This window comes from Marmota flaviventris, chromosome 13 (assembly GCF_047511675.1).
Source record: "Marmota flaviventris isolate mMarFla1 chromosome 13, mMarFla1.hap1, whole genome shotgun sequence".
Classification (NCBI taxonomy): Eukaryota; Metazoa; Chordata; class Mammalia; order Rodentia; family Sciuridae; genus Marmota; species Marmota flaviventris.
Window position 1 is genome coordinate 68050407 of NC_092510.1, and position 26636 is coordinate 68077042.

Here is a 26636-nt window from a genome sequence, read left to right on the forward strand (position 1 = left end):
CTGGAATCAATCCCCTGAAGATATTGAGGGACAGCTGTATTTCATAATGCTAAGTAGCAGGAAAGAGGTTAATAGAACTATACATTTTCTCTTTTTTAAATATTTTAAAATTTTATTTATTTCTTTTTTTATTTCTTACATGACAATAATGGAATGCATTACAATCATAATTATCCATTCACAACACCATTTTTCGTAACTCTGTATATAAAGTATGTCCACTCCAAATTATGCCATTATACATGAGCTCTCTAATTATTATTTTTTGCATTAAAATTCTAATACACCTGTATACCACAATTTATCATATCTCTGATTGTATATAAGATATGTTGACCCAAATTCACATCTTCATACATGTATTTTGTATAATGATGAGGGTCTCCTTTCACCATCCATGCTATTCCCCTTCTCCCTTCCTTTCCCTCCCACCCCTATTCCCTATCTAGAGGTAATCTTCCTCCCTTGCCCTCCCTCCCAACCCCATTTTGAGTCACCCCCCTTATATCAGAGAAGACATTCAGCATTTGTTTTTGGGGGATTGGCTAACTTCACTTAGCACAATCTTCTCTAATGCCATCCATTTCCCTGCAAATGCCATGATCTTATTCTTTTTTATTGCTGAGTAATGTTCCATTGTGTATAAATGCCACATTTTTTTATCCATTCCCCCACTGAAAGACATCTAGGTTGGCTCCACAGTGTAGCTATTGTGAATTGGGCTGCTATAAACATTGATGTGGCTGTGTCCCTGTAGTATGCTGTTTTTAGGTACTTTGGGTATAGTCTGAGAAGAGGAATAGCTGGATCAAATGGAGGTTCCATTCCCAGCTTTCCAAGGAATCTCCATACTGCTTTCCAAATTGGCTGCACCAATTTTCAGTCCCACCAGCAGTGTATGAGCGTACCTTTTTCCCCCGCATCTTTGCCAGCACTTGTTGTTTGTCTTCATAATGGCTGCCATTCTTAATGGAGTGAGATGGTATCTTAGCGTAGTTTTAATTTGCATTTCTCTGATTGCTAGAGATGATGAGCATTTTTTCGTATATTTGTTGATCGATTGTTTATCCTCTTCTGAGAAGTGTCTGTTCAGGTCCTTGGCCCATTTATTGATTGGATTTTTTTTTTTTTTTTGGTGCTTATCTTATTGAGCTCCTTTTATACCCTAGATAGAACTATAAATTTTCAGAAGAAAGTTCCAAAGTTTCCAGGGGGGAAAAAAATGAATGTGGAAGTAATTATTTACCAGTAAAATGCCATGTTCTGTGAGTCTTTGCAGTAGAAATTCACTAATGTACAAGAGCTAAAGTCTAGGAGGATAGGGGCCATCTGTAGAGATCTTGTCTTATGGAGATTTGTGTATATCAGCTTTTTCTTTTTCTTGTGACTATCTCATTGTCCCTCCACAAACTTTTTGAAATGTGGCTTCTATTTTTGCTTCTGTCTTTGTATATTCCTGTGTCAGCAAATGGTTATTGGGACTTCTTTGTGGGGCCCTATGCATACTTATGAGGTCAGGAGTATGTTTCCTCAGAGGTTTGTGCAGGCTCCTACCAAAATCCACTCTTTTTTCTTGAAGGGAGCAGGTGCCACCTCCAAGTTGCTTGGTGATGTCTCTTCCACTTGTCTAGATCATCTGGCCAGCTAGATCTCCTGGGTTGGTTTAAGTAGTGATGACATGTTGCTGGGGGGAGAGGGGAATGAGTGGGTTAGCACTCTGCTTCCTTGCAAAGTTGTCTCACTCAATACTGCCCACAAGAGTAGGGAACAGTGCAAGGGACTCCTACAGCTCAAACCCTTAGCCCAAACTCTGTTGGCAACATCTATTTTTCAAAACCCTTTGAAGAAGTAGGAAAAATGGTCCTGTGCTGCTTCTGTGTTTATATCCTATAGTCTAGTGATCCTGTGTCCTTTACTTTAGTGAAACCAACTTAAAAGTGAAGCAGGCCATCACCAGTACCGGTGACCTGGAAGATAATCTGGAGCTGCTTTCTGTCTTTGATGGTAAGTTAGGAAATAGGTTTACCCACCCAAACTTTCATCAGGAGAGGACTGGCTAAATAAAATACAACACATCCATACAGGGAATTCTACTCAATTCATTACAGACAATATGCAAGTTGATGTTTGTTTATTTTGCATTGCTGGGAATTGAACCCAGGGCCTTACGACGCATGCTCAGCAAGTACTCTACCACTAAACCACATCCCCAGCCCACAAGTTGATATTTATTGACATAGAAAAATAGTTATGCCATATTAGTAGGAGAAAAAATGCATGTAATGAAAGATTGCATAGTATATGTAACATAAACCTATTTGTGGAAACATGAATGTTTGATGTATAGGGGAAAAAACTTGAAAAGATATTCTTCAAAAGGTTAATAGCACTTTTCTCTAAACAATGGATAGATTTTACCTTATCATTTTAAGTATAGCATAAATACTTACAAAAGATATATGTACTAATCAGGAAGATGTTAAATTATTTCCATTTTGAAAAAAATACTAGGTTTTCTTTAAGTATTTTTTTTCGTTTCTTCACATTTAGAGATCAACCGATCTGGCAGTACTGATGATAATAAGTTATGTGAGTTTTCCTCTCTTGATGATCCATGTCACATACATAATTATTTTTCTTTGATGTCCAGAAACCTTTATTTGCTTTTCTGAAGGGAGCTGGTAAGAAATAGGGAGCAGCTGAGACAGAATAGGAAAAAAATGTCATGAGTTTTCTTTCTATTTTTCTGTTGTGTCTCCTTCCATCCTGTTAGGAAAACCTAAATATTACAGAGCCAGAAATTTCACTCCTTTGTTTTTCTGCAGGAGAAGTGAAGTGTGATCCTCCCAATAACAAGTTAGATAAATTCACAGGAATCCTGACCTATAAGAGGAAAAGCTACCCCTTGGACCATGACAAGCTGCTGCTCCGCGGCTGCATCATCAGGAATACAGATTGGTGTTTTGGCCTGGTCATTTATACTGGTACGTTTCCCTGAAGCCATAACCAGACTCTCAGCCTGTTGGAATCTGTTGTGGATAGTTAGTTTTTAGGATATGGATATGACATCAGCTGTATATCAGTACTCTATGGTTTAGAAATAGGTAGCTACAGAGTGGTAGATATGTGTATGTAAAATTTTTTTATTTCTTAGAAAACAAAGTGACTTATGTTTTCCAGGCAGTGAGCTTCCAACATATCAGCTCCACCTTTGTTAGAGAAAGGCTTTGTGTTCAAGATCACAGAGCATTCATGAGTCTTTCCAACCAAATGTGGATACAATGAAGGGTATACATATAGAGAAAGGAAGAGAACTTGCATATGAAAGGGGAGAGATTCATCTGGACTACTCTCATGAGGAGATAATAGAGATAGTGCTCATTATGGAAAAATAAAAGTATAATATGAAAAGTTCACATCAGAAGGTACCACAGTTAGAATCACAGCGCATAATACTTAGAGCAAGAGATGTTCTTGGATTATATTATGGTTCAGGAAAGTAAAGGAAGCCTCTGTGATATGTCCTCAGTGATAATTGACAACTGTGTTAGTTAACTTTCTTTTTAAAACTCCCCCCCCCCCATGTCCCTCCTGGGCAGTGGAAAGGCTGGCAGCGAAAAGACCACACGACATAGAAGTAATTTTTTATAAAGCGGGGCAAGGCAGCTCTTTGACCTTATAAGCAAGAGAGAGAGCATGAGCCCACGGTTGGTTGGTTTATTTATTTATTTATTTATTTAAAATTTATTTATTTTTTTAGTTGTAGTTGGACACAATACCTTTATTTGTTTTTATCTGGTGCTGAGGATCAAACCCAGGGCCTCGCACATGCTAGGTGAGCACTCTACTGCTGAGCCACAACCCCAGCCCTACGTGTGGTTTATTTTTATATGGGGGATACACAAAAGGCTTTTCCGTAGAATATTCTTCACCAAATCAGGCAGAGAAAGTCTGGAGAAAGCTATGAGAAAGCAGACTTCCTAGCCAAGGGAAGGCAGTGATCACCTGCATTGGGCAGAGTGGGAGGAGCCCCAGGGCAATGCCAGATCAAAACCTTCTTGGATCAAGGCTGAGTGAAGATGCTATCTATAATAGCTGAGGGGTGGCCTCCCACAAAAAAATATTTTTAGCTTGTCCAGGGAGGCCCTGGTGGAATGTCTTTCCTTGGTTTTTTACCTGAAATGGTAGCTTAGAAGCTAGTTCCCAAACTCAAAAGATGTAAAATAGACTTATTTTCCTTACTGTACTAAAAGTACAGTTTTCACTAACAAAACATTCATTTTTGTGAGGATGGCCTTAGGCCCGAGCCTAAGCAACTCCATTTTAAAACTCCAGATTGAAACCTGCAGTCTGACCAGCCATGCCTCATGGAGCCCTCCAGTATGGCCCTCAGACACAAACAAATCACTTCTCCCCACCCTGACAAACTCAGAGTGAAGTCTCTGGCATGTTGTCCTCACCCTGATAAGGGAGAAAGGCAAGAAAATCAGGGTGGAGACCACCAGACCAGATGCTTTAACCTGAGGATGAATGATAGCAGCTGATAGGGATTGAAAAGGGTGGTCAGAAGCCCCAAAATTTAGTATAATGATGGAGCAGATGAACAGACATTCAGCCAGCCAACACTGATACACACAAGCCTGAGAGCCTGATGAAGACCTGGACTGACATCCCAACTCTTCTCATCTGCCTGATCCCTTCTGCATTGCTCTCCCCGCTCTCAAACTCTACAGCAGCCTCTTGACTCTGGTGAGAAAAGGACTTTTCCCTATGACCACCTCCTCAGCCAGCCTCAGCTCCACCCCAGGAGAAGCCTGCCTTGGTTCCTGATCTGATCACCATGGTCTGAGTGAGTGTGCATCTGCTGGACTTAGAGCCTAAGGCTTGAGACTTATGACCTGACACTTGAGCTTAGCACGCAGAGGGAATGTCTGTCATGAGCCTGTCATGATTAAGTGTGTTTGCAGTGGTTAGAATTAATATAGAGTTATTTGCTGTGAATTGATTATGTCTATTGCAGTGCCTAGCATTAAGGGTTGTCATTTCCTTGATTAAGAATCTATAGAGTGAAATTGTATTGAGTGATTTGAGAGAATAAAGCATTGACAAAGGCGGAAGTGTGTGGACATTCTTTATTTCTCCCCCTTGACTGCATAAGCCGCACCTTTTGCCATAGCGACAGTTGGCTTAGTCGGCAGTCAAGGAAACAAAATGTCTGGGAGAAATGTCTTGTCCTGCCTGTGTGACAACCACATATAAAATTCAGAAGCTTTTTCTAAACACAATGAAACTTGTTATAATACTTACATTGGTAATCATAGAAATAAACCTAACAGGACATTACACCTTCTGCAAAGACATATATCAAATTAGTAATAACACCACACAGATACACCATCATATAGCAAATTACACAATCTGCTTCCTAGACAGATACATTCAATAACACAGGAACTGGATAGAGAAGTGCTTACACAGACACCTAGAAAATCAAATTGCAAAAGCACTACAGCATATAGAGACAGATACATCTTTTGTGTGGTTTTGTAGAGAAAAGTATATTAAATTAGTCTACAGCATATTGGCAAAATGAGGAAATTCAATAACATCTTTAAAAAGAAATAAAGTAACCAGGAACTTAGTTCTGCTAGTCCCTGTAGAGAATTAGAAAGAACAGTGCAAGGGAAACTGCCAGGATTTAACAAGGTAACTAAAGGAATTGATATCCTCCATCCCACCTGCCAGGTTTCTGTTCTCACGACTAAAAGGCTCAGGGGTCACTCTAGTTAAACTGGGCTAACTGGGCTGCACAAAATAACCACACAAGAGACACAAATACCTTTTTCTTTGGGGTTGCTGTGATGGCTCCTCTGACCTTAAGGGTCTGCAGAAAGAGAGAGAGAGAGAGAGCACACACGCGCTGACCCCTTTTATTGAGGAGAAGCTATTCAAATGAGGCAAGGGGTCAGGTTTCAGGGGGCTGAGTCTATCTTCATGATGTCCACTATCAGCAGGTTGACTGACACCTGGGTAGGCCACACCCAAGGGCACAGTAAGAGGAGGGGACACACACAAGGCACTTCCATGGAAGATTCTATCCTAAACAGGGCAAGGGGTTATATTACAAAGGAACAGGTGAGCATAGCTTCACCCATGGGGCTGTAGCAAGACACACCCATTTCTGTGACTGAGCGCCTCAGCACCCAGCTGGGGAGTGTAACTCAGTCACCCGTAAGGTTGGCCTCCCACACCCACCCAGAGGTAGTTCAGCCAATCATTGCTAGAGCCACTTCAAAAGAAATCCCAGGATTGCTAGTTAAAACTATTAATGACAGATGAAGACAGGACAAAAGGTGAAACCTTAGTAAGAAAGGCCCTGGATAGGCAGAAAACTCACCCAGACTAATAATTAGAGGTGGTCCACCTCATCTCAGACTAACTTTAACATCAGCACTCGAAGGCATGCATATATTATAAGATGTAGTTACTTCTTTTAAAGAAGCCAATGAGCTGGATGGTGTCAGATCTTTTTCTTTCCCAACTCAGCCCGCACCATACCAGTTCAGTTTTCCAGCTCAGCCCTCACCACACCAGTTCAGTTTTCCAGCTCAGTCCTCACCACACCAGTTCAGTTTTCCAGCTCAGTCCTCACAAAACAAAATTATATTTCTTACAACAGAGAGCAAAGGCAGCCTTGGGTAAATACGGAGCCTCCCAGACAAAGGGCCCTATGAGGGAGGAGTTCCATACCCAGGAGGCCCAGGAGCAGTACACCATTTAGGACAGAAATCCCAGTCAGGAGACAGATTCCCTTCGAACAGATGACCCACATCAAACAACAGACAAAGGACACAAAACAACAACTTCCCCAAACACAACAGCAACTTCAGACATACAAATACACCAATTTACAACAGGAACATGACATTCAACAGCAGGGAAACTCAGGAGTCAAGACAGTATTTTTTATATTAGAACAGCCTGGGGATAATAGAATATATATAGATTTACCCTTAATACTCACAGAAAAAAAAAAAAAAACAGGAAAAATAGAAACAATAAATTCCTAATAGATATAGGAAGCCAAGTAACTATTTTGGGGGTATCATTTAATAGGAGTAGAGAATATAGACATTAATACAAAATGGAAAATGTAACTATCCCTTTATGGGACAGAGAAGTCTTTAAAACCAAGATACTTTTAGATGAAATACCTTTTAAGGTTCTAGGGATGGATCTTATACCCAGAATTTTCCCATCATGGATAACTTACAAAAAGTTTTAAAATATTATGACTAAGTCTCAGGCACATCTAGCTTCATTACTGATGGACCCCATAGTACTCCCTAAAATTAAATATAGCTTTACAAAACAATACCCCAAAAAAGGAGGACACACTGAAATAACCAATAAAATTGAAGAATTGTTGAGGGAAGACATCATAGAAAGAACTATCTCATTTGACTAAAATAGCCCAATTTGGTCTGTTTTAAAACCTAATGGTAAATGGAGATTTACAGTAGATTATAGAGCAGTCAATGCACTGACACCACAGATGCCAGGAGACCTGTCAGGCATTACCACAATATTACAACATATACACTCCAACAATTTTAAATTTTTTGTAACTATAGACTTCTCAGATATGTTCTTTGCCATCCCTATAGCAAAAGAATCCAGGGAGATGACCACATTTACATGGAATTCTGTGCAATATCACAAAATATTCAAAAGATTACCACAAGGCTATAAAAATAGCCCACTAACAGCTCATATTGCACTATCAGAATCCCTTAAGGATCTTAAAATTAAGGATGTCTCAGTATATACATATGTAGATGATATACTAATAGCAGGATATGATAACAAGATTTGCATGAAGTGTCAGAGGAAATAATACTTGATAGCAAAAGGATGGACAATCAACAGAGAAAGTACAGGGACCAGATCAAACAGTAAAATTTTTAGGGGTTTTGATCACAGCAGAAGGAAGGCAAGTCCCAGATCAAATTATAGATAGAATATTGGGACTACAACCTCCAACCAATAAGAAAGAAGCACAATAATTGATAGGAATATTAGGATATAGGTGCAACCATATACTATTCTTAAATCTCATTTTATAACCAATATATGCAATAACAAGGAAATCATAAGACTTTATCTGGGAATCACATCACCAAAAAGCTTTAGATGTATTGAAACAGTATATAACAGAATCTAGAAAACTGCATAACATCCAAGGAACTTATTATTGTGGACATCATTTTCACACCGGACTATGGTATATGGGGACTCTATAATAACAAAACTAAGTCCCAACCAATAGGATTCTTTTGTAAAACATTCCCATATGCATCCAATAAGTATTCATTATTTGAAAAATTAGCATGGGTTGCCTTTGAGGCACTGAAACAAGCTAAAACTATGACCAATGATCACATTATATTAAGAATTCGAATTTCATTTAAAGACTGGTGTAGACACACCCCCAAAGAGACACAAAATATTATATGGGAAAAGAAAGTCCTGATGTGGCAATGGTACCTACAATAATTTTTACAAGAGGAGGATCCCAAAGTAGGCATATTTAATAAATCCAGAAGAAGTAGCAAAGCCACCATTTGCACTAGTACCTGTTTTTCCAACACAATCCACATTGAAAAATATAGGCACATGGAGACCTGAATACAATGAAAATATATAAAATGCATGGTTTATAGATAGATAAAGTACAGTAATGAAAGGAGTTATTAAGTGGAAGCAACAGCATATAACCACATAAGACAGGCAAAATCTTGACAGAGCAAGGGGAGCACATGTCAGCACAACATGCAGAACTAATATCAGTTGCATTAGTCATTAGAGAGGCCTTGTTAAAAAAATGTAAGGAAATATATATTTATACAGATTCATGGTGTGTTGCTTCTTCAGACTTCTATATCAGTGGAAAACCGTTGTGGTCAAGAGATATATGGAAAGAACTATATGAAGCCAGTACAAAAATTAACATAAAAGTTACACATGTAGATGCATATACGAACAGAGACACAGACACCAGTACACTTAACAACACAGTAGATAAATTATCAAAAACAGCTACAATCAAGCTAGAAAGGAATTGGGAACTAAAACCTACCAAAGATCCTTTTAAACTTAAATTTAAGGGAACATGGAAAAATATCAAACCTGAAAATACAATAATAGACATTGCTGAACATGATATTATAAAGTTACATGAACAATTAGGTTATATAGAAGTACATGCATTATATGACTGGTTCCAAAAATGGAACTTAGATGTAAAATGGATTGCTATCAAAACTGCTGGAATGAGATGGACATCACTACCCTAAGTATGAAGAAGACACGAATGGTGTGAATATACTTTGTATACAAGCAGAAAGATAAAAAATTGTGCTCTATATTTATAACATGAATTATAATGCATTCTGCTGATATATATATATATTATATATATATAAAACAAATTAGAATAAAAATGTTAAACACTTCTGTATGCAGATGTACTACATGCCCCAAAATGAAACTGAGATTTAATCTACATAAAATTCCCCAACCAGATCTAGAATATAAAGATTTTATCTACAGAAAACAAATTGACTTCATAGAACCCCTTAAGGATTTCCATAATAAGTATGTTGCCACATTAGTGGACACATATACAGGTACTGGAATGACATTTGCAGCTACCAAACCAACATAAAATATGTCAGAGAGACTACCAGTACTGGTAACAAGTTCATTCTATAGGCTCCTCAAGTTTGACACCTTGTGCTGGCACATTCCAAATTGCCAAATTCCATTACTTAAAAGAAAGTGGCCACTAAGCACTGCTTATACTCATATTCATGATAGCCTTAAAAACTTCAGGATACATGCTAAACGGAATACAGAAATTAAAACCAGAGAAGAAAAACTTAAGAGCATATGAATATGTTGCAGATTACTTGGAACTTCCTGCTTAAAAGAACACCATTGGATGCTCTTGTCTGTGTCAACACCTATCTGGAACACAAGCAGATGGAAACTGGTATTGTAATAACCTATGTTTGTAAAGCCAGTGTGACGACCCACATTCTTTTATTTTAGCCAATATCTGGTTTCAATTTGTACAGGATCATTTGATAACCTTGTAGTGACTATTTGGATCAACTGGAAAATGTAAAAGAAATGGTTCATTGGGACTTATATGCAAGACAGACTTATATGTAAGACAGATTTACAAATGTCTCAACCCTATTGAACCCCTTGATTATGATTATATTGTAATTATAATCCCTGGGTACATTGCTACCACTTTGATCTTAACCAGATGTAATTGGACCATGGTCACTATTGGTGGTTATGGAATGATACAACAATCCATAATGAGAAGTGACTTTTGGACATATGTGGAGTCCAGCCTTTGGCGGGTGGAATAGGCGATGCCTCTGTATTGATTTGCAGCATACACTTAGGGCACCCCCTGAGCGTGAACACTGTGAATCAAGGGGGTAAACTGTAAGGATGGCCTTAGGCCCAAGCCTAAGCAACTCCATTTTAAAACTCCAGATTGAAACCTGCAGTCTGACCAGCCATGCCTCATGGAGCCCTCCAGTATGGCCCTCAGACACAAACAAATCACTTCTCCCCACCCTGACAAACTCAGAGTGAAGTCTCTGGCATGTTGTCCTCACCCTGATAAGGGAGAAAGGCAAGAAAATCAGGGTGGAGACCACCAGACCAGATGCTTTAACCTGAGGATGAATGATAGCAGCTGATAGGGATTGAAAAGGGTGGTCAGAAGCCCCAAAATTTAGTATAATGATGGAGCAGATGAACAGACATTCAGCCAGCCAACACTGATACACACAAGCCTGAGAGCCTGATGAAGACCTGGACTGACATCCCAACTCTTCTCATCTGCCTGATCCCTTCTGCATTGCTCTCCCCGCTCTCAAACTCTACAGCAGCCTCTTGACTCTGGTGAGAAAAGGACTTTTCCCTATGACCACCTCCTCAGCCAGCCTCAGCTCCACCCCAGGAGAAGCCTGCCTTGGTTCCTGATCTGATCACCATGGTCTGAGTGAGTGTGCATCTGCTGGACTTAGAGCCTAAGGCTTGAGACTTATGACCTGACACTTGAGCTTAGCACGCAGAGGGAATGTCTGTCATGAGCCTGTCATGATTAAGTGTGTTTGCAGTGGTTAGAATTAATATAGAGTTATTTGCTGTGAATTGATTATGTCTATTGCAGTGCCTAGCATTAAGGGTTGTCATTTCCTTGATTAAGAATCTATAGAGTAGGGGAGGGGAGGGGAGGGGAGGGGGGATAGTAGAGGATAGGAAAGACAGCAGAATACAACAGACACTAGTATGGCAATATGTAAATCAATGGATGTGTAACTGATGTGATTCTGCAATCTGTATATGGGGTAAAAATGGGAGCTCATAACCCACTTGAATCAAATTGTGAAATATGATATATCAAGAACTATGTAATGTTTTGAACAGCCAACAATAAAAAAAAAAAAAAAACTGAAAAAAAAAAAAAAAAAAAGAATCTATAGAGTGAAATTGTATTGAGTGATTTGAGAGAATAAAGCATTGACAAAGGCGGAAGTGTGTGGACATTTTTTATTTCTCCCCCTTGACTGCATAAGCCACACCTTTTGCCATCGTGACAATTTTTCAGCCAAAATTCTTTATCTTACCCAAAGCAATAGCCATTAGGTTGCTTACTCTCACAACTCAGTTAAGGTTTCCCTCCGATTCTTGGTTGGTTACATGGTCATGAGCAGCTTTGGGAAGCTCCACACAAAGAACCAATGCTACCAAGGGCATCCTGAGGTACTCAGTACAGAGTTTAGTTTCTGTTCCTGCTGCATGATGCCAAGTTCTACCATGATCTTCACCTTCTTTTTGAAACCCAGGTGAGTGGGCCCAGTCTTTCTAAGGACTATGGAAGATATGGTCTCTGTTGCTTCCAGGCTCTGAACCAAATTTTGCATTACTTCAAACCCTTCAAGGAATGCTTCAGAGGAAAGAATGGTACATTTTATGTTGTGCACTCCCAGTGTTGCCCACATTCCACAGTAGTTACAGTTCTTCTGTGGGGAAACATGAGTGAAATTCCCTCTGTAGAGCACATGTAAAAATAATGATCAGATGGTAAAAGGCTAGAGAAATTGCTACCTAGTGTCTTCTATCCTCTTATACTTCTCTGAAGCCATATCTCTAATTAATAATTTGTAGCTCTAATCTCAATGGCTATTAATCACTCCTTACTTCTACTTACTATCTGCCCTTCCATGAAGAAATAGGTTCTCATCTCTCAACCCCACAGAAGCTTAGCCTCTAGCTCATACTTCAAGTAAGATCACTGCCATTGCCTCTTCCTTTATTCCATTCCCAGTTAGAAGCTTTAAGTATATCCTGGCCCAGCAGTGGGGTTACTGAAAAGAAGGCAGAGATCTTTGTATCAGGAAATTCTTTCCCTGATCTAAACAAACCAGGTGGTAATAAGAGAGAAGCTTAAGAATTCCTATTCTGAATTAACTCATCTCAAAAAATATGTCAGAACTGTCTGAGGTGCTAAAAAGAGAGGAGTCAGCATGAATGCATTTCACAGAAGTATTCTGGACTATCCTCAGAAACAAATGTTCCCTTTTGGAGTTACTCGTACCATCTGTGATCTTTTCTTCAGAGCTTTGCCTCCTGGAATTGCATAAGAGGTTAGAATAGGTAATCATAGAGTTATATTTCAATCCAATTTCAAGACTCTGAGTCTGATATCTCTCTGTTTTACTTAGGGCCAGACACCAAATTAATGCAGAACAGTGGGAAATCCATCTTTAAACGGACACATATCGACCATCTCATGAATCTCTTTGTGATCTGGGTAAGTTAAAGACTTTTTTCCTCTGCTTTTTTTTTCTTTGGTGGTGATGGTACTGAGGATCGAATATAGAGCCTCACACATGTGCCATTGAGCAACATCTGCAAAACTTTTTATTTTTTATTTTGAGACAGCATTTCACAAAGTTGCCCAAGATGGCATTGAACTTGCAATCTCCTGCCTCAACATCATGAATTGCTGGGATTATTAGTGTTCCCAACTTTCACTCTGTTTACAAATAGACTTCCACAGGAGTAGCTAGATTTCCAACTTGTAATTTAGTTGTTTGAAAGTCTCAAGTTTTAGGACTCTACAGTGTAAAGTCTGAAGCAGAAAAGAACAGAACCAATTTATAAAGGATTCTAGTTTATACTTCTGTTGTGGGGAACAGTGAAAATTTGTTTAATAAGATATTACACATTGGGCTAGGGTTGTGGCTCAGCGGTAGAGCACTCGCCTAGCCCGTGTGAGGCCCTGGGTTTGATCCTCAGCACCACATAAAAATAAAATAAAGGTATTGTGTCCAATTACAAATAAAAAATAAAATATTTTTAAAAAAGAAATTACACTTTGATTAGTAGTACCAAAACATCCTACTTTAGAAATTAAAACATTTTTATTTTCTCATAATCAATTTTACTCATGATCACTTTAATAAAGACTCACTGAACTAATAGAACACCTTATTTAAACTGATGATTTTCAAATTCTATTTTCTTAGAAGAGTGCTGCATGGAGAATAGGAGAGGTCAAGTGGGTTTTGTTCTAGCCTCATTTGAAGTTCCTATTTCAAAAAGAGTAGCTTAACATTTATCTGTTTGATAAGATTTCAGTTGGAAAAATAGGGGGTTCTTCTGTTGAGAAATAAAATTATAAAAGCACTATAAAATATGAAAATCAGCTTCGGTAACAGAAGTTTAAATTAAAGACTTAATAATTTATGTCCATGCTATCTGATATAGGTTGCCTTTGTTCTTTCTGGATAGAGAACAATTGATTTCTTCACTTAACTTCTTTGCATTACTGAGCAGTTCCAGTGATACCTATACTTAATTTCATGACTTTCTGTTTTCATTTTTATTCTGTTGCTAAACTGAACATTTTAAAAATACCTTTTCTTTCTGTATACTTCGCATCAATATCTGAATTATAAACTGCCTTTTCTTCTACATTTATTATGAGGAAACAGCACAGTTCTTTTCAAAATCCTTTGAGATTTAGTATAAATGGTTTCAGAAAATTAGGACAGTTCATTCAGCTTTGGAACCCGTAGCAATTATCCACTATCCTTCTTTTTATGCCACTGAATGTATAACTTTCAGCAGTTGAACAAAGTTCCATTTTCTGGCTTTTTTTTAAGGTACCCTGGATTGAACCCAGAAAAGCTCTACCACTGAGCTACATCCCTAACCTTTTTTTATTTTTTTGAGGCAAGGTCTAGCTAAATTGCTGAGATCACTGTAATCCTCGGTCACTGGGATTACAGGTATGCACCACTATGCCCAGCTTCCCAGCTTCTTAATGAGAAAGACAATCATAGTCAAGAATTCAGAAAAGGTGATATAGGCACATATGCTTTTGATAATATTAGGAACATGTAACATTAGCCAATTAGCTAGGTATTTTGGCCTAGGCTCCAACACAGGATGTGTCCCATCTGCCTAAAAAAGTTCCAGCTATTGGTATACCTTCTGAAAGGCAGTAGCAGTATTTGACATCTATAGAAGGATTTTTTTTTTTTTGGTTGTTGTTGTATAACCGTTTATTGCTTTGTCTCTCCAAGGGGAATGGAGGCCCCAGGAGGGCAGAAAAATCTTAGTTCAGAGATCTATACTCAGCTTCCAGATGTCCAGGCAAAGGGTCCAGGGCCACTCTGGTGGCCTGTCCCATCCCTCCAGCCTAGAGTTGGCTCTTGGGAGGGGTGAGCATGTAGCTGCTGGTTACAGAGGACTGCCCCTGTATGCAGTGACATGGCAGGCCCCATCTGCAGTGGAGGGGGCTCAGCGAGATGCAGGGTCTCCTGGTTCCAGGACATGCCTGAGTCTTTGGCACCCCAGTGTTAGAGTCTGAGGCCAACAAAGGCACCCGTGGGTCTGGTGGAGTCCGGGTCTGGTGCCTGGTGCCTACCTTGGTCCTTCCCAAAGTATAGGCACGGAGGGACTGGGTGGCTGAGCGTGCTCTTTTCCTAGGATTTGAGGTTGGAGTTCAAGAGCAACCCAGAGATGGCAGTGGATGTCATTGCCTCAGCCTTGGGGGTACCCTATTGTCCTGATCATGGAGGGTCCGGGGCTGGGATGGGCAGTGCTGCCTGGTCTGAGTCTGCCATATCCCTCTATCTCTTGGTAAGAGCCAAAGGTGGGGGCGTCAGGATAGGCAGTCCACAGTTTTAGACAGGTAGTGGGGTGCGGTCGGTGGGAGATGCCAGCTGCAAGGTTCCTGGGTGGGTCTCGGCGGGCCTGGGTGTCAGGGTGCAACAACTGTCCTCAGCAACAGCAGCAACCAAAAGGGCAGCAACACGATGGTGGCGGCAGGGCGGGGACCCACAGCACTGCTCTGGCTTGCTAAGGGTGCCAGGCCGCAGGCCTCGTAGGGCTCCAGGCAGGCGGCGAAGGCAGTGACGTGCGCAGAGTAGTTCTGCTCCTGCACCACGTGCACCAGGTGCGCCTGCGGGCAGCGCGCGAACACTGCCACGTCCTCGCCTCTCTGCGTCTCCCCTGACAGGGCTTTTGAAGGATTTTAACTTTCACAATATTTACACACCATTAATTACAGCCTCACTACATCCATAAGCAATAAGGAAGTTAAGAAGGATTTTCCCCTTTTGACATGTCAATTGAGAAAGAATAAAGTATCATGAAGTTCCACAGAAATATAATGGCAAAGACAGGCTTATGACTCATGAAGTTATCGAGTCATATTTATTGAGAATCTATTATGTGCTCAGCATGTGCTGGATGTAGTGAGAATTATAAAGGTGTATAAGAAATGGTTGTAGCCGAGGATGTAGAGCTGGCTGTACCTGACGGCGCGTCTGACACGAAGCTGGATAGGGTAGAGGGTAGGGGGCGGTAGTCAGGGGTGGGGCGAGAAGGAGGAGGCTGCGAATCACTTATAAATAGCGCCCAAGCAAGACCCGAAGCCGAAATTCCAGGAGGGTGAGCGAGTGCTGTGCTTTCATGGGCCTCTCCTTTATGAAGCAAAGTGCATTAAGGTTGCCATAAAGGACAAACAAGTGAAATACTTTATACATTAGAGTGGTTGGAATAAAAAAAAGTGCTGTGAGGCCCAGGCGTTCTGAAAAAACTTTGAAGACACATGAGGATATTGTAGCCCTTTTTCCTGTTCCTGAAGGAGCTCCCTCAGTACACCACCCGCTCCTGACCTCTAGTTGGGATGAATGGGTTCCAGAGAGCAGAGTGCTCAAGTATGTGGATACCAATCTGCAGAAACAGCGAGAACTCCAAAAAGCCAATCAGGAGCAGTATGCAGAGGGGAAGATGAGAGGGGCTGCAACAGAAAAATGTTGAAGTGAAAACCAAAAGGAACAAACAGAAAACACCTGGAAATGGAGATGGTGGCAGTACCAGTGAGACACCCCAGCCTCCTCGGAAGAAAAGGGCCCAGGTAGATCCTACTGTTGAAAATGAAGAAACATTTATGAACAGAGTTGAAGTTAAAGTAAAGATTCCTGAAGAGCTAAAACCATGGCTTGTTGATGACTGGGACTTAATTACCAGACAAAAACAGCTCTTTTATCTTCCTGCGAAGAAGAAGAATGTGGATTCTATTCTTGAGGATTATGCAAATTACAAGAAATCTCGAGGAAACACAGATAATAAGGAGTATGCTGTTAATGAAGTTGTGGCAGGAATGAAAGAATACTTCAGTGTAATGCTGGGCACTCAACTAACTGCTCTACAAATTTGAGAGACCACAGTATGCCAAAAACCTTGCTGATCATCCTGATGCACCCATGTCCCATGTTTTATTACTGAATTATCTTCATGATTTCCTCAAGTACCTGGCAAAGAATTCTGCAACTTTGTTTAGTGCCAGCGATTATGAAGTCGACCTTCCTGAATACCATCCGAAAGCAGTGTGAGGAGGTATACTTCATTCACTTGTGTTTGGATCTCTGTAAACACATTTTTGTTCTTAGTCCTTCTCTTGTACAAATGATGTACTTTGAAGATGTTAGTGTATAACAAAATTGATGTTTGTTTTCTGTTTGAATTTAAACAGAGAAAATAAAAGGGGTTACTGCTCCTTTTTTCCTTTCTTTCTTTTAATTTCATTTCAAAGTTGCTACTAGTGTATTCAATGATGGACAACAGAGAAACATGCTGTAGAGTGTTTGCCTAGTTGACAAAGCTGCTTTTGAATGCTGGTGGTTCTATTCCTTTGACACTACACACTTTTATAATATGTGTTAATGCTATATGACAAAATGCTCTGATTCCTAGTGCCAAAGGTTCAATTCAGTGTATATAACTGAACACACTCATCCATTTGTGCTCCTTTTTTTTTTAATGGTGCTTAAAGTAAAGAGCCCATCCTTCGCAAGTCATCCATGTTGTTCCTTAGGCATTATATCTTTGCTCAAATTGTGGAAGAATGGTGGCTTGTTTCATGGTTTTTGTATTTGTGTCTTATGCACATTTTAACATGATAGATGCAATGCATTGTGTAGCTACAGTTTTCTGGAAAAGTCAAATCTTTTAGGAATTGTTTTTCAAAACTTCAATAAATTTTTTCTTTAAATTTCAAAAAAAAAGAAATGGCTGTAGCCCTCAAGTTTAGAACCCATTGTGGGGAAGGCCTCAATATCAATATGTGCCAGTTGCTTTACATGTATCATTTTAGTCAGTAATCACATCTATTCAACAGACATAACTCTTCATCATCAATGTTCTTTCTGCTATACTTGCTGTTTCCTTGGGGAGACAAAATTAAAACATAAGGCAAATACTGTTTAACATGGCAGATTAACATGTAAAGAAATTATGAAACTAAAAGGGAGATCCTAAAGGTTTCCAGGGAGGAAAAAAGGTCATACACAAAGATCAGGAATCAGAATAACATTTGACCACCTCAACAGCAAAGAGCAGAAGATACCTATTAATGCTTACAAAAGTCTTCCAGGAAATTATTTGCAACTTTTAAGTCTAAATCCAGTGAAACTATCAGTGAAATTGAAGTGTAAATAAATATTGATATATTTTTATTTTCTCATAATCAATTTTACTTATGATCACTTTAATAAAGACTCACTTGAACTAACAGAACACCTTATTTAAACTGATGATTTTCAAATTCTATTTTCTTAGAAGAGTGCTGCATGGAGAATAGGAGAGGTCAAGTAGGTTTTGACAAAGACAAAAAAAATTTACTCATCAAATATCCTTTCTCAGCAAACTTCAAGAATATATACTCAAGCCAGGTGTGGTGGTATACGCCTGTAATCCCAGCAACTTAGAAGGCTAAGGCAGGACAATCACAAGTTCGAGGACAGCGTAAGCAACTTAGTGAGGCCCTAAGCAACTTAGTGAGACCTTTATTAAAATAAAAAAGGAAAAGACTTGGGGATATAACTCAATGGTAAAGTATCCGATAGACACAATACCTTTATTTTATATATTTATTTTCTGGTGCTGAGGATCAATCTCTACTCAAGCTAAACAGAAGATAAGACAGAAGTATAAACCAAGAAGGAAGCAGCTAAGGAAGCCAGGAAGCATGGCCGTAGTGGAAGGAAGCCCCGGGATGGGGGCCAAACAGCAGGCCTAGAAAACAACTAGTAAGATCAGAGTAGGCTTGGAGAGGGATCTGTGTAGGTGTCTTCAGAGGATGTGGGTCTCTGCTCAGGCTCTCAGCTAGTAACTGCTGCAAAGGCCCTGCATTTGTGAGATCCTTCATAAGGATCTTTCCTTCAGGAAGCATGGGATGTTTTCTGAGGTAGTGAGTTCACTTCAAGGCATCCAGTTGAAGAAGGATGTGAAGACTTCCCATTAAAGTTAAATAAAATGACTGTAAAGAAATACAAATGGAAAATAAATACCTAACATTTGGGACACAGAATGAAGACCTATCAGCAGACCCGAGATGATTTTGGCATGCAAATAGATTATAAAGCAGAGTAAGGAATGCTTCCATAGAAATACATTCTTCTTGGTAGCACTTAAGAGTGGCTCCAAGCTGGAATCAGCAGGAATGGAGAGCAGTGTGGGATGTGGGGCAATAATTAGAGTAATTAATTTTAAAACTGTCCATAAAACAACATGAGCAACAGCCAGGTGTGGTGGTGCATGCCTTCAATCCCAGTGGCTTGGGAGACATAAATTTAAGGCCAGCCTCAGCAAATTAGCAAGGCCCTAAGCAACTTAGTGAGACCCTGTATCAAAATAAAAAACAAAAGGGTCAGGGATATGGCTTAGTGGTAAAGTGCCCCTGGGTTCAATCTCCAGTACAAAAAACAAAAAACAAAACATGGGCAACAGTTGTACCTTCCTACTACCTATATAAACAAATATATTTGCCTTCTAGTCCTAAAATAGAAAACTGTTTTTGAAAGAAATTTAACAACCTACCTGAAGAGGGCTAGAGATTTTGTTTTTTGTTTGTTTTTAGTTATAGATAGACACAATACCTTTATTTTATATATTTATTTTCTGGTGCTGAGGATCAAACCCAGTGCTTCACACATGCTAGGCATGTGCTCTACCACTGAGCTGCAGCCCCAGCCCTTGTTTTTGTTTTTTTTATGTCTGGTGCTACTGGAGATCTCAGGGCCCTGCATGTGCTAGGCAATTGCTTGTATCCCTGAGCCACATCCCAAGGACTACGGCTTCTAGTGTGTCAATACTTCAGAGTAAAACCCACTTAATTTTAAATCAGGGAGGTTCAAATGTGCCTAAAAGTTCCCTGTGTACCTAGGAACAATATGTTCTATCTTCCTATTCATGGGTCTCCATTCAGGAGAATGCCCTACTAGGGAGACAAAATTTACCAAAGAAAGCAAAACCTACACCAGAAACCTATAATGATCAAACTATTTTTTTAATTATTTATCTTTATTTATTTATTTTTATGTGGTGCTGAGGATTGAACCCAGCACCTGCACGAGCTAGGCAAGCGCTGTACCACTGAGCCACAATCCCAGCCCCCAAACTATTCTTTTGTTCATATTTTTAAGTGGACTGGAGGAACCTGGTAGCACAAAAAGAAGAATAAGGGTCCAATAACTGACCCTGGAATAAACAGATTATAATTCAAGGAGAAGAACTTTCAAAAAATTTTTGGACTATTTTTAGAAGCAGCAGTTGCATACAAGAAATAATAAGTTGCTTAGAGAAAAAAGGAAGATTAAAAGAAAAGAAATTATAAAAAGGAATTTTAGAAAGTAAAAACAAGACTATTAATGTTAAAAAGCCAGAAAACGTGCTAAAATTGAGCCGGGAAACTCCCCTGAACCATAAAACAAAGAGACAAAGAGATAGAAAATATGAGAGGATTTGTTTGTTTTAACAGAGGACCAAATAGAAGAGTTGGGCAAGGAGGGGTCCCTCATATATTTTCATAGGGATAAGAAATAAGATGATGACAAAAAGAGGGGGACGAGGCGGGGGGGGGGGGAGAAAAAGAGAGAGAGAGAGAGAGAGGAGAGAGGAGAGAGAGAACCAGATTGGCATGGGACTTCTCATGCAGCACTGGGTCCTAGAAACCAGTAGGGTACATTCCTTCACAGTTCCTAGTGAAAATGACTTTGACTTAGATATTTGACATATATATATATATATATATATATATATATATATATATATATATATATATATCTCCAATTAAACAACAAATCAAGTGAGAGAGCAAACTTGTTCCTGCCTTAGGATGCTTACCCTTGCTGGCAATGTCTGCCCTCAAGTCTGCATGGCTTGCATCTTTTCCAACATTTCAGAGAAGCCTTCTGGGCACATGGGTTCATTGACTATTTATATACTTTAATGTATGTTTGAAATTTTTCACAATAAAAGATTTTTTTAAAAAAAATCTCAGTTTCTAAGAATGGTCCCAGTCAGACCTGTTTCTATTTCAACCTGCCTTGCTATTCTTATCTTCAAAGATTTCCTCATCAGTGGTACACAGATAGGACCTCTGATCATCTACCAATGGGTTGCCTTGAACTATCTAAACCTGTGACCAGAATCACCAATTTGAAGACCACTGGGTAGACTTAGAGGTCATTCACATAATATCATGCATGTCTTCTCTATAGGCATGTGAGCATACAGTATTGGTGAGATGTAAAGTGGTATAAGCACAGTAAAACATTTGGCAGTATCTTAAAAAGTCAAACATTAATTTACTGTAGGATTTACTAACTCCACTCCAAGTTATTTCCAAAGGAAATGAAAGCTTATGTCTTTGAAAAGATTATTCAGAAGTGTTCACTGCAGCTTTATTTGTAATAGCCAAAAACTGGAAACAACCCCAATATTCCATAAAAGGCAAATTAGTACACAAATTGTGCATTAGCTATACAAAATAATACTATTCAGCAATATAAATGAACCATTGATAGATGCAAAAATATAGATGAATCCCAAAATCATTTTGCTGAGTGAAAAGAAGTCAGACCAATAAAAAGAGTGCCATGCTAATATGATTCCATTTACATGAAATTCTTAAAAAAGAAAACTGAACTGGGTGTTGTGGCACATGCCTGTAATCCCAGTGACTTGAGAGACTGAGGCAGAAGAATCACAAGTTGAGGCCAGCCTTAGCAAATTAGTAATGCCCTAAGCAACTTAGTGAGCCCCTGCCTCAAAAAGTAAAAAGGGCTGGGAATGTAGCTCAGTGGTAAAGAGCCCCTAGAATCAATACCCAGTACCCGCCCTCCCGCCAAAAAAAAAAAAAAAAAAGAACGAAACTGATCTAAAGTTGTATGGGGATCAGAGGAAGAGAAGAGTGGGAAGGAAGAATTATAAAAGGGCACAGGAAACTAGCCAGTATTTTGTTACCTTGAGTAGGGTAAAGGTTTCATAGGCATATATGTATATATATGTGTGTGTGTGTGTATATATATATATATATATATATACACATTATGTACATATATACTTATGTACCTATATATCAAGTTGTATTCTTTAAGTATGTACAAATTTAGGGGGATAGTGACTAGAAGGGGGACATACAGTGGGTTCTGGATGCTGGAAATGTCATCTGATTGTTAGTTTAATTAGTGTGATGACTTTGGGAAAATTTATCAACTTACATGTTTGTGATTTCTTTTTGTGGAGGGATACTACAACAAAACTACATCCCTAGTCCTTTTTTTGTTTTGTTTTGTTTTTGAGACAGGGTCTCACTGAGTTTCTGAGGCTGGCCTTGAACTTGGGAGCCTCCTACCTCAACCTCCCAAGTAGCGGGGATTACAGGCATGCACCACTGTGCCCAACTATATGATTTTTGCATGTGTGTTCATGTTCATTAACAATTAAATGTTAAATAATTTTAAATAAAGGGCATGAGCTGGGCATGTGGAACATGTCTGTAATCCCAGCAACTCAGGGTGTTCGGGCAGCTGAGGCAGGAAGATCACAAGTTCAAGTTCTAGGCTAGCCTAGACAACTTAGCAAGATCCTGTCTCAAAATTAAAAGATAAAAAGGTCTGGGGATGTAGCTCAGTGGTAGAACACCCAAGTTCAATTCTCAGTGTTGCCCCCACCCCCCGAAAAAAAAAGTCTTGAGGGATTTTTTCTCATTAAACTTTGTTTTAATGGATCTCAAAATTCTGTGATACATTTTTAGTTGAATTGTTTCCATTAAAAAGTATTGATTTTAAATGCAAATAACTTAAAACTGACACACTCACAAAAAAATGATCCACAAAACATTCTTCTTTAAAAGAAGTCAAATTATCATTATTTTCAGATGATATGATCCCATACTTAGCAGTCTTTTCTCACGAAAAGACTGCTAGAGCTAATAAACAAATTCAGCAAACTAGCCAGTTACAAAATCGACATGCAAATTAATAGCTTTTCCATATATCAACAATGAGTCTGCTCAGAAAGAAGTCAGGAAAATAATTCCATTCACAATAGCTTTCTTTTATTTCAAAAATAAAATAAAATACCTAAGAATAGATCTAAAGAAGGAGGTGAAAAACCTCCACAATCAAAACTATAGAACATTGAAGAAAGAAATTAAGTAGTACTTGATATAATTTATTTTCAAAACCCCAAGGATGGTTCATGCTGGACTTTCTTTTCTGTCTTGTGTACTAATGCCTGGGGCCTATGAACTATAGGACTTCCTTGTCCTATAACGAAAGAGACATTTTACTGAAAGATAAGGCTCCATAAGTTTGAACTGAAGCAGCATGTATCTTGGATGAAATGTTCATTTAATTCATCTCTTTTATTTTCTTTTGTTATATAGATTTTCCTGATTTTAGGCGTCATGTGTATTATCCTAGCAATTGGGCATGGTATTTGGGAGACCAAGAAAGGCTACCACTTCCAGATTTTTGTGCCATGGGAAAGTTATATCTCTTCATCAGTTATCTCTGCCATGTTCACTTTCTGGTCCTACTTCATTATTCTCAACACCATGGTGCCCATTTCTCTTTATGTAAGGTAGGTGTCTTTGATCATTTGGGGTTATAGGGAAAGGGGTTGACTTCATACTTCCTGCTTAATTCTCAAACTAGAGCATGAACTTATAGAAAGAATATACTACATGCTGTGTACTCTTTACTTTCCACATGCATGGTATATAAAACATTCTGAGAGATATATGGAGAGTACATAAATGCCTTCCATGTCTAGAATACTGAGCTATATACTACATGGTCTGTACAAAAAGAAAACCATCTCTGCCCTCAAATAAGCTGCGAGTGACTAAAAAAGACATACAAACACACGAAACAATTTGAAAAAAGACACAAATTTTGTGATGCTGAAACCAGGCCAGGCAGCGTCTATTACCAATGAGATAGGATCTAAACATTCATTCATATGTCAGTCACTTAGTACTCAAGAGTATATTTTCCCATAGAAACAAAATGGCAAATGGTAGATAGGTGTGGTTATGATCTAACTTCAGTCCCTAAAAGTTAGAGAAGAGGAAGGGTGTTTCCTCCCCACTTTTTTTTTTCTTTTAATAGTTTTTTAGTTCTCAATAGACCTTTATTTTATTTATTGGTACGTGGTGCTGAGACTTGAACTCAAGGCTTCACACATGCTAGGCAAACACTCTACCACTGAGCCACAACCCCAGCCCTCCCCCCCTTTTTTAAAAGAATACATGTTTATTTTTTTTTAGTTGTAGTTGGACACAATACCTTTGTTCCATTCATTTCTTTTTATGTGGCCCTGAGGATCGAACCCAGGGCCCTACACATGCTAGGTGAGCACTTTACTACGACTGAGCCACAATCCCAGCCCCTCTTCCCTTTTTTTAATAAGCACCTTGGACAAAAATTTGAAATAGATGAAACAAGTCTTCACCATACTTTGGTATTACTTTTCTGAGTTAAGCATTCCTTTGCACATACAGAGACCCAAATGTGTTTTAGTTTCCTCCTTTCCTAAGGCCGTCAGTATGACATCCCAGCCTCCAAAAGCATTGCCTTGTTTAATAAATATTTATTGAACACCTACTATGTGCCAAGCAATATACTAGGTATTAGAGCTAGAAACATGAATAAGGAGCCATCCCTTTCCCTAGAGCTTGCAGTGTAGCCATGGAAACACACACATAAATAAAGAATTATGGTATAATATGAAAAAAATGATGAAACTGAAATATTTAAGTGCTATAGGAGCCTTGAGAAGGGATAGATAAATTCTATCTGTAGAGCTGAGGAAGGTTTTCAGAAAAGGTAATAATCAAACTGATATTTGGAAAAACAGATAAAGAACACTGCAAGCAGAAAGTTCAGCATGTACAAAAGGTGTAGAGGTTTTTAAAAGCTAAACTAAGGTATCGATTGATAATTTCAAGTCAGATCCAGAAAAGCCTTAAACTCCAGATCAAAGAGTTTGAATTTTATCCTAAAAGCAGTAAGGAACCAGCCAAGATTTTTCTAATGAAAGAAAGAATGTGATTAAATGTTCGGGTTTAGAAAGACTGATGTGGCTGGTAAAAGCCTAGAAGGGGTCAAGTATGACTCCAAGCATGAGGATCATCAATAAAGAGTCACCCATGAGAATTTGAATAATTCTTTCTTCAGCTCAAAGAAAAAGACTCAGGCTTTTCAATGCTGCTGTCTCAGACAGGGGTCACTGATAAATCAGTTTAACATACATTAAGTATGAATGATGACAAGAAGGAGGTCCCTTAAAAATCTTCATAGTTTTAAAATGAAAATGTTATTGACCATAAAATATCTATAATGCATATTATTTGCAGCAGAAGAGCAAATGTGACAAAGGCAACATGGAAATTGATAGAAACAGAGAGGCCATTAGGGAAAAGGCACCCCACAGGCAGGCTGACTACCTAGGAATTTTTCAGGTCAGCCCATAAGCCATTTCTGGTTTTCACAGCTTCTTCTCTTCTTCTGAAACAATGAAACTCTGAGTATGACAGGTTTCTCTCTCTTCTCCACAATATAGCAGAATTAATCTTTTAATTAGGTCAGCATAGCCTTTTATAAGTCAAATAATATTCCAAAAGTTAAAAATTTGTGACTTTTCCTGGATGCATTTTAGAAAAAGTGAAAGGGGAGTGCAACTCAGACAAGTTAATCAGGTATATCTGGATCTAGGTGGTAAAGCCTTTCATGGTGATAGTCAAGGTCAGTTTTTTTAATATTTATTTTTTAGTTGTAGGTGGATACAATATCTTTATTTTATTTTTATGTGGTGCTGAGGATTGAACCCAGTGCCTCACACATGCTAGACGAGCACTCTACCATTGAGCAGCCACCCCAGCCCTCAAGGTCAGTTTTGATGTGCTGCCTGCTAAGAAAGTTCCCTCAGGAGGGCAGGTTCCTAGAGAAGATGCTCTGATTTTCAGATGCTGGCTCCTGACCTGCCATGGGACCAGTAAGAAGAAACCAAGATAATGTATTTGTCATGCTCTGACCAAGACCTTTCTTTTCTTGCTTTCTCCTTAGTGTTGAAATAATAAGACTAGGCAACAGTTTTTATATCAATTGGGATCGGAATATGTTTTATCAACCAAAGAACACCCCAGCACAGGCGCGCACTACCACACTAAATGAGGAGCTTGGCCAGGTCAAATATTTGTTCTCTGATAAAACAGGGACATTGACTCAGAACATCATGATTTTCAACAAGTGTTCTATCAATGGAAAGGTCTATGGTACGTATGCCTTCTTGCTTTCCTGAGTCCTAGAAAAATTCTGCTTTGCTAGTTTAAGAGTAAACTAGTTATACTGACCATAAAAAAATTAAGATCCTTATTCCAGAGGGATCCTATACTACACCCAGGAGGAAGAAAAGCCACAACTGAGTAGCCAGGAAGAATCTGAATAGACAGACCTTGCTAGGTTTCTCCACTAGAATCTATTGCCATTAGTTCAGATCCTTAATTAGTCATCCAGGGTCTTGGATTTTTGATCTGAGAGTGTCTTTATCATATAAAATTATTATCAAATAAATGTGTCATGTTTTTCTCCCATGGTGGGGGAAAAAGAGTAAACTAGCTTTAAATCTATGAGCTTCTGAAATTCACATTTACCTACTATTCTCATAGTCCTTTCTAT

General features: G+C 38.9%; 1 protein-coding gene and 1 pseudogene across 1 annotated transcript in view; both read left to right on the top strand.

The window, feature by feature from the left end:
- LOC114089128 (phospholipid-transporting ATPase FetA-like) overlaps positions 1-26636 on the top strand; it is an 83096-nt gene that overhangs the window by 22782 nt on the left and 33678 nt on the right. The window contains exons 8-12 of the mRNA XM_071600400.1: positions 1922-2004; positions 2826-2984; positions 12816-12904; positions 23342-23538; positions 26025-26237. Of these exons, the coding sequence (XP_071456501.1) occupies positions 1922-2004; positions 2826-2984; positions 12816-12904; positions 23342-23538; positions 26025-26237 (741 nt within the window). The remainder of the gene's footprint in view (positions 1-1921; positions 2005-2825; positions 2985-12815; positions 12905-23341; positions 23539-26024; positions 26238-26636) is intronic.
- LOC114089236 (mortality factor 4-like protein 1 pseudogene) lies at positions 16161-17179 on the top strand (annotated as a pseudogene).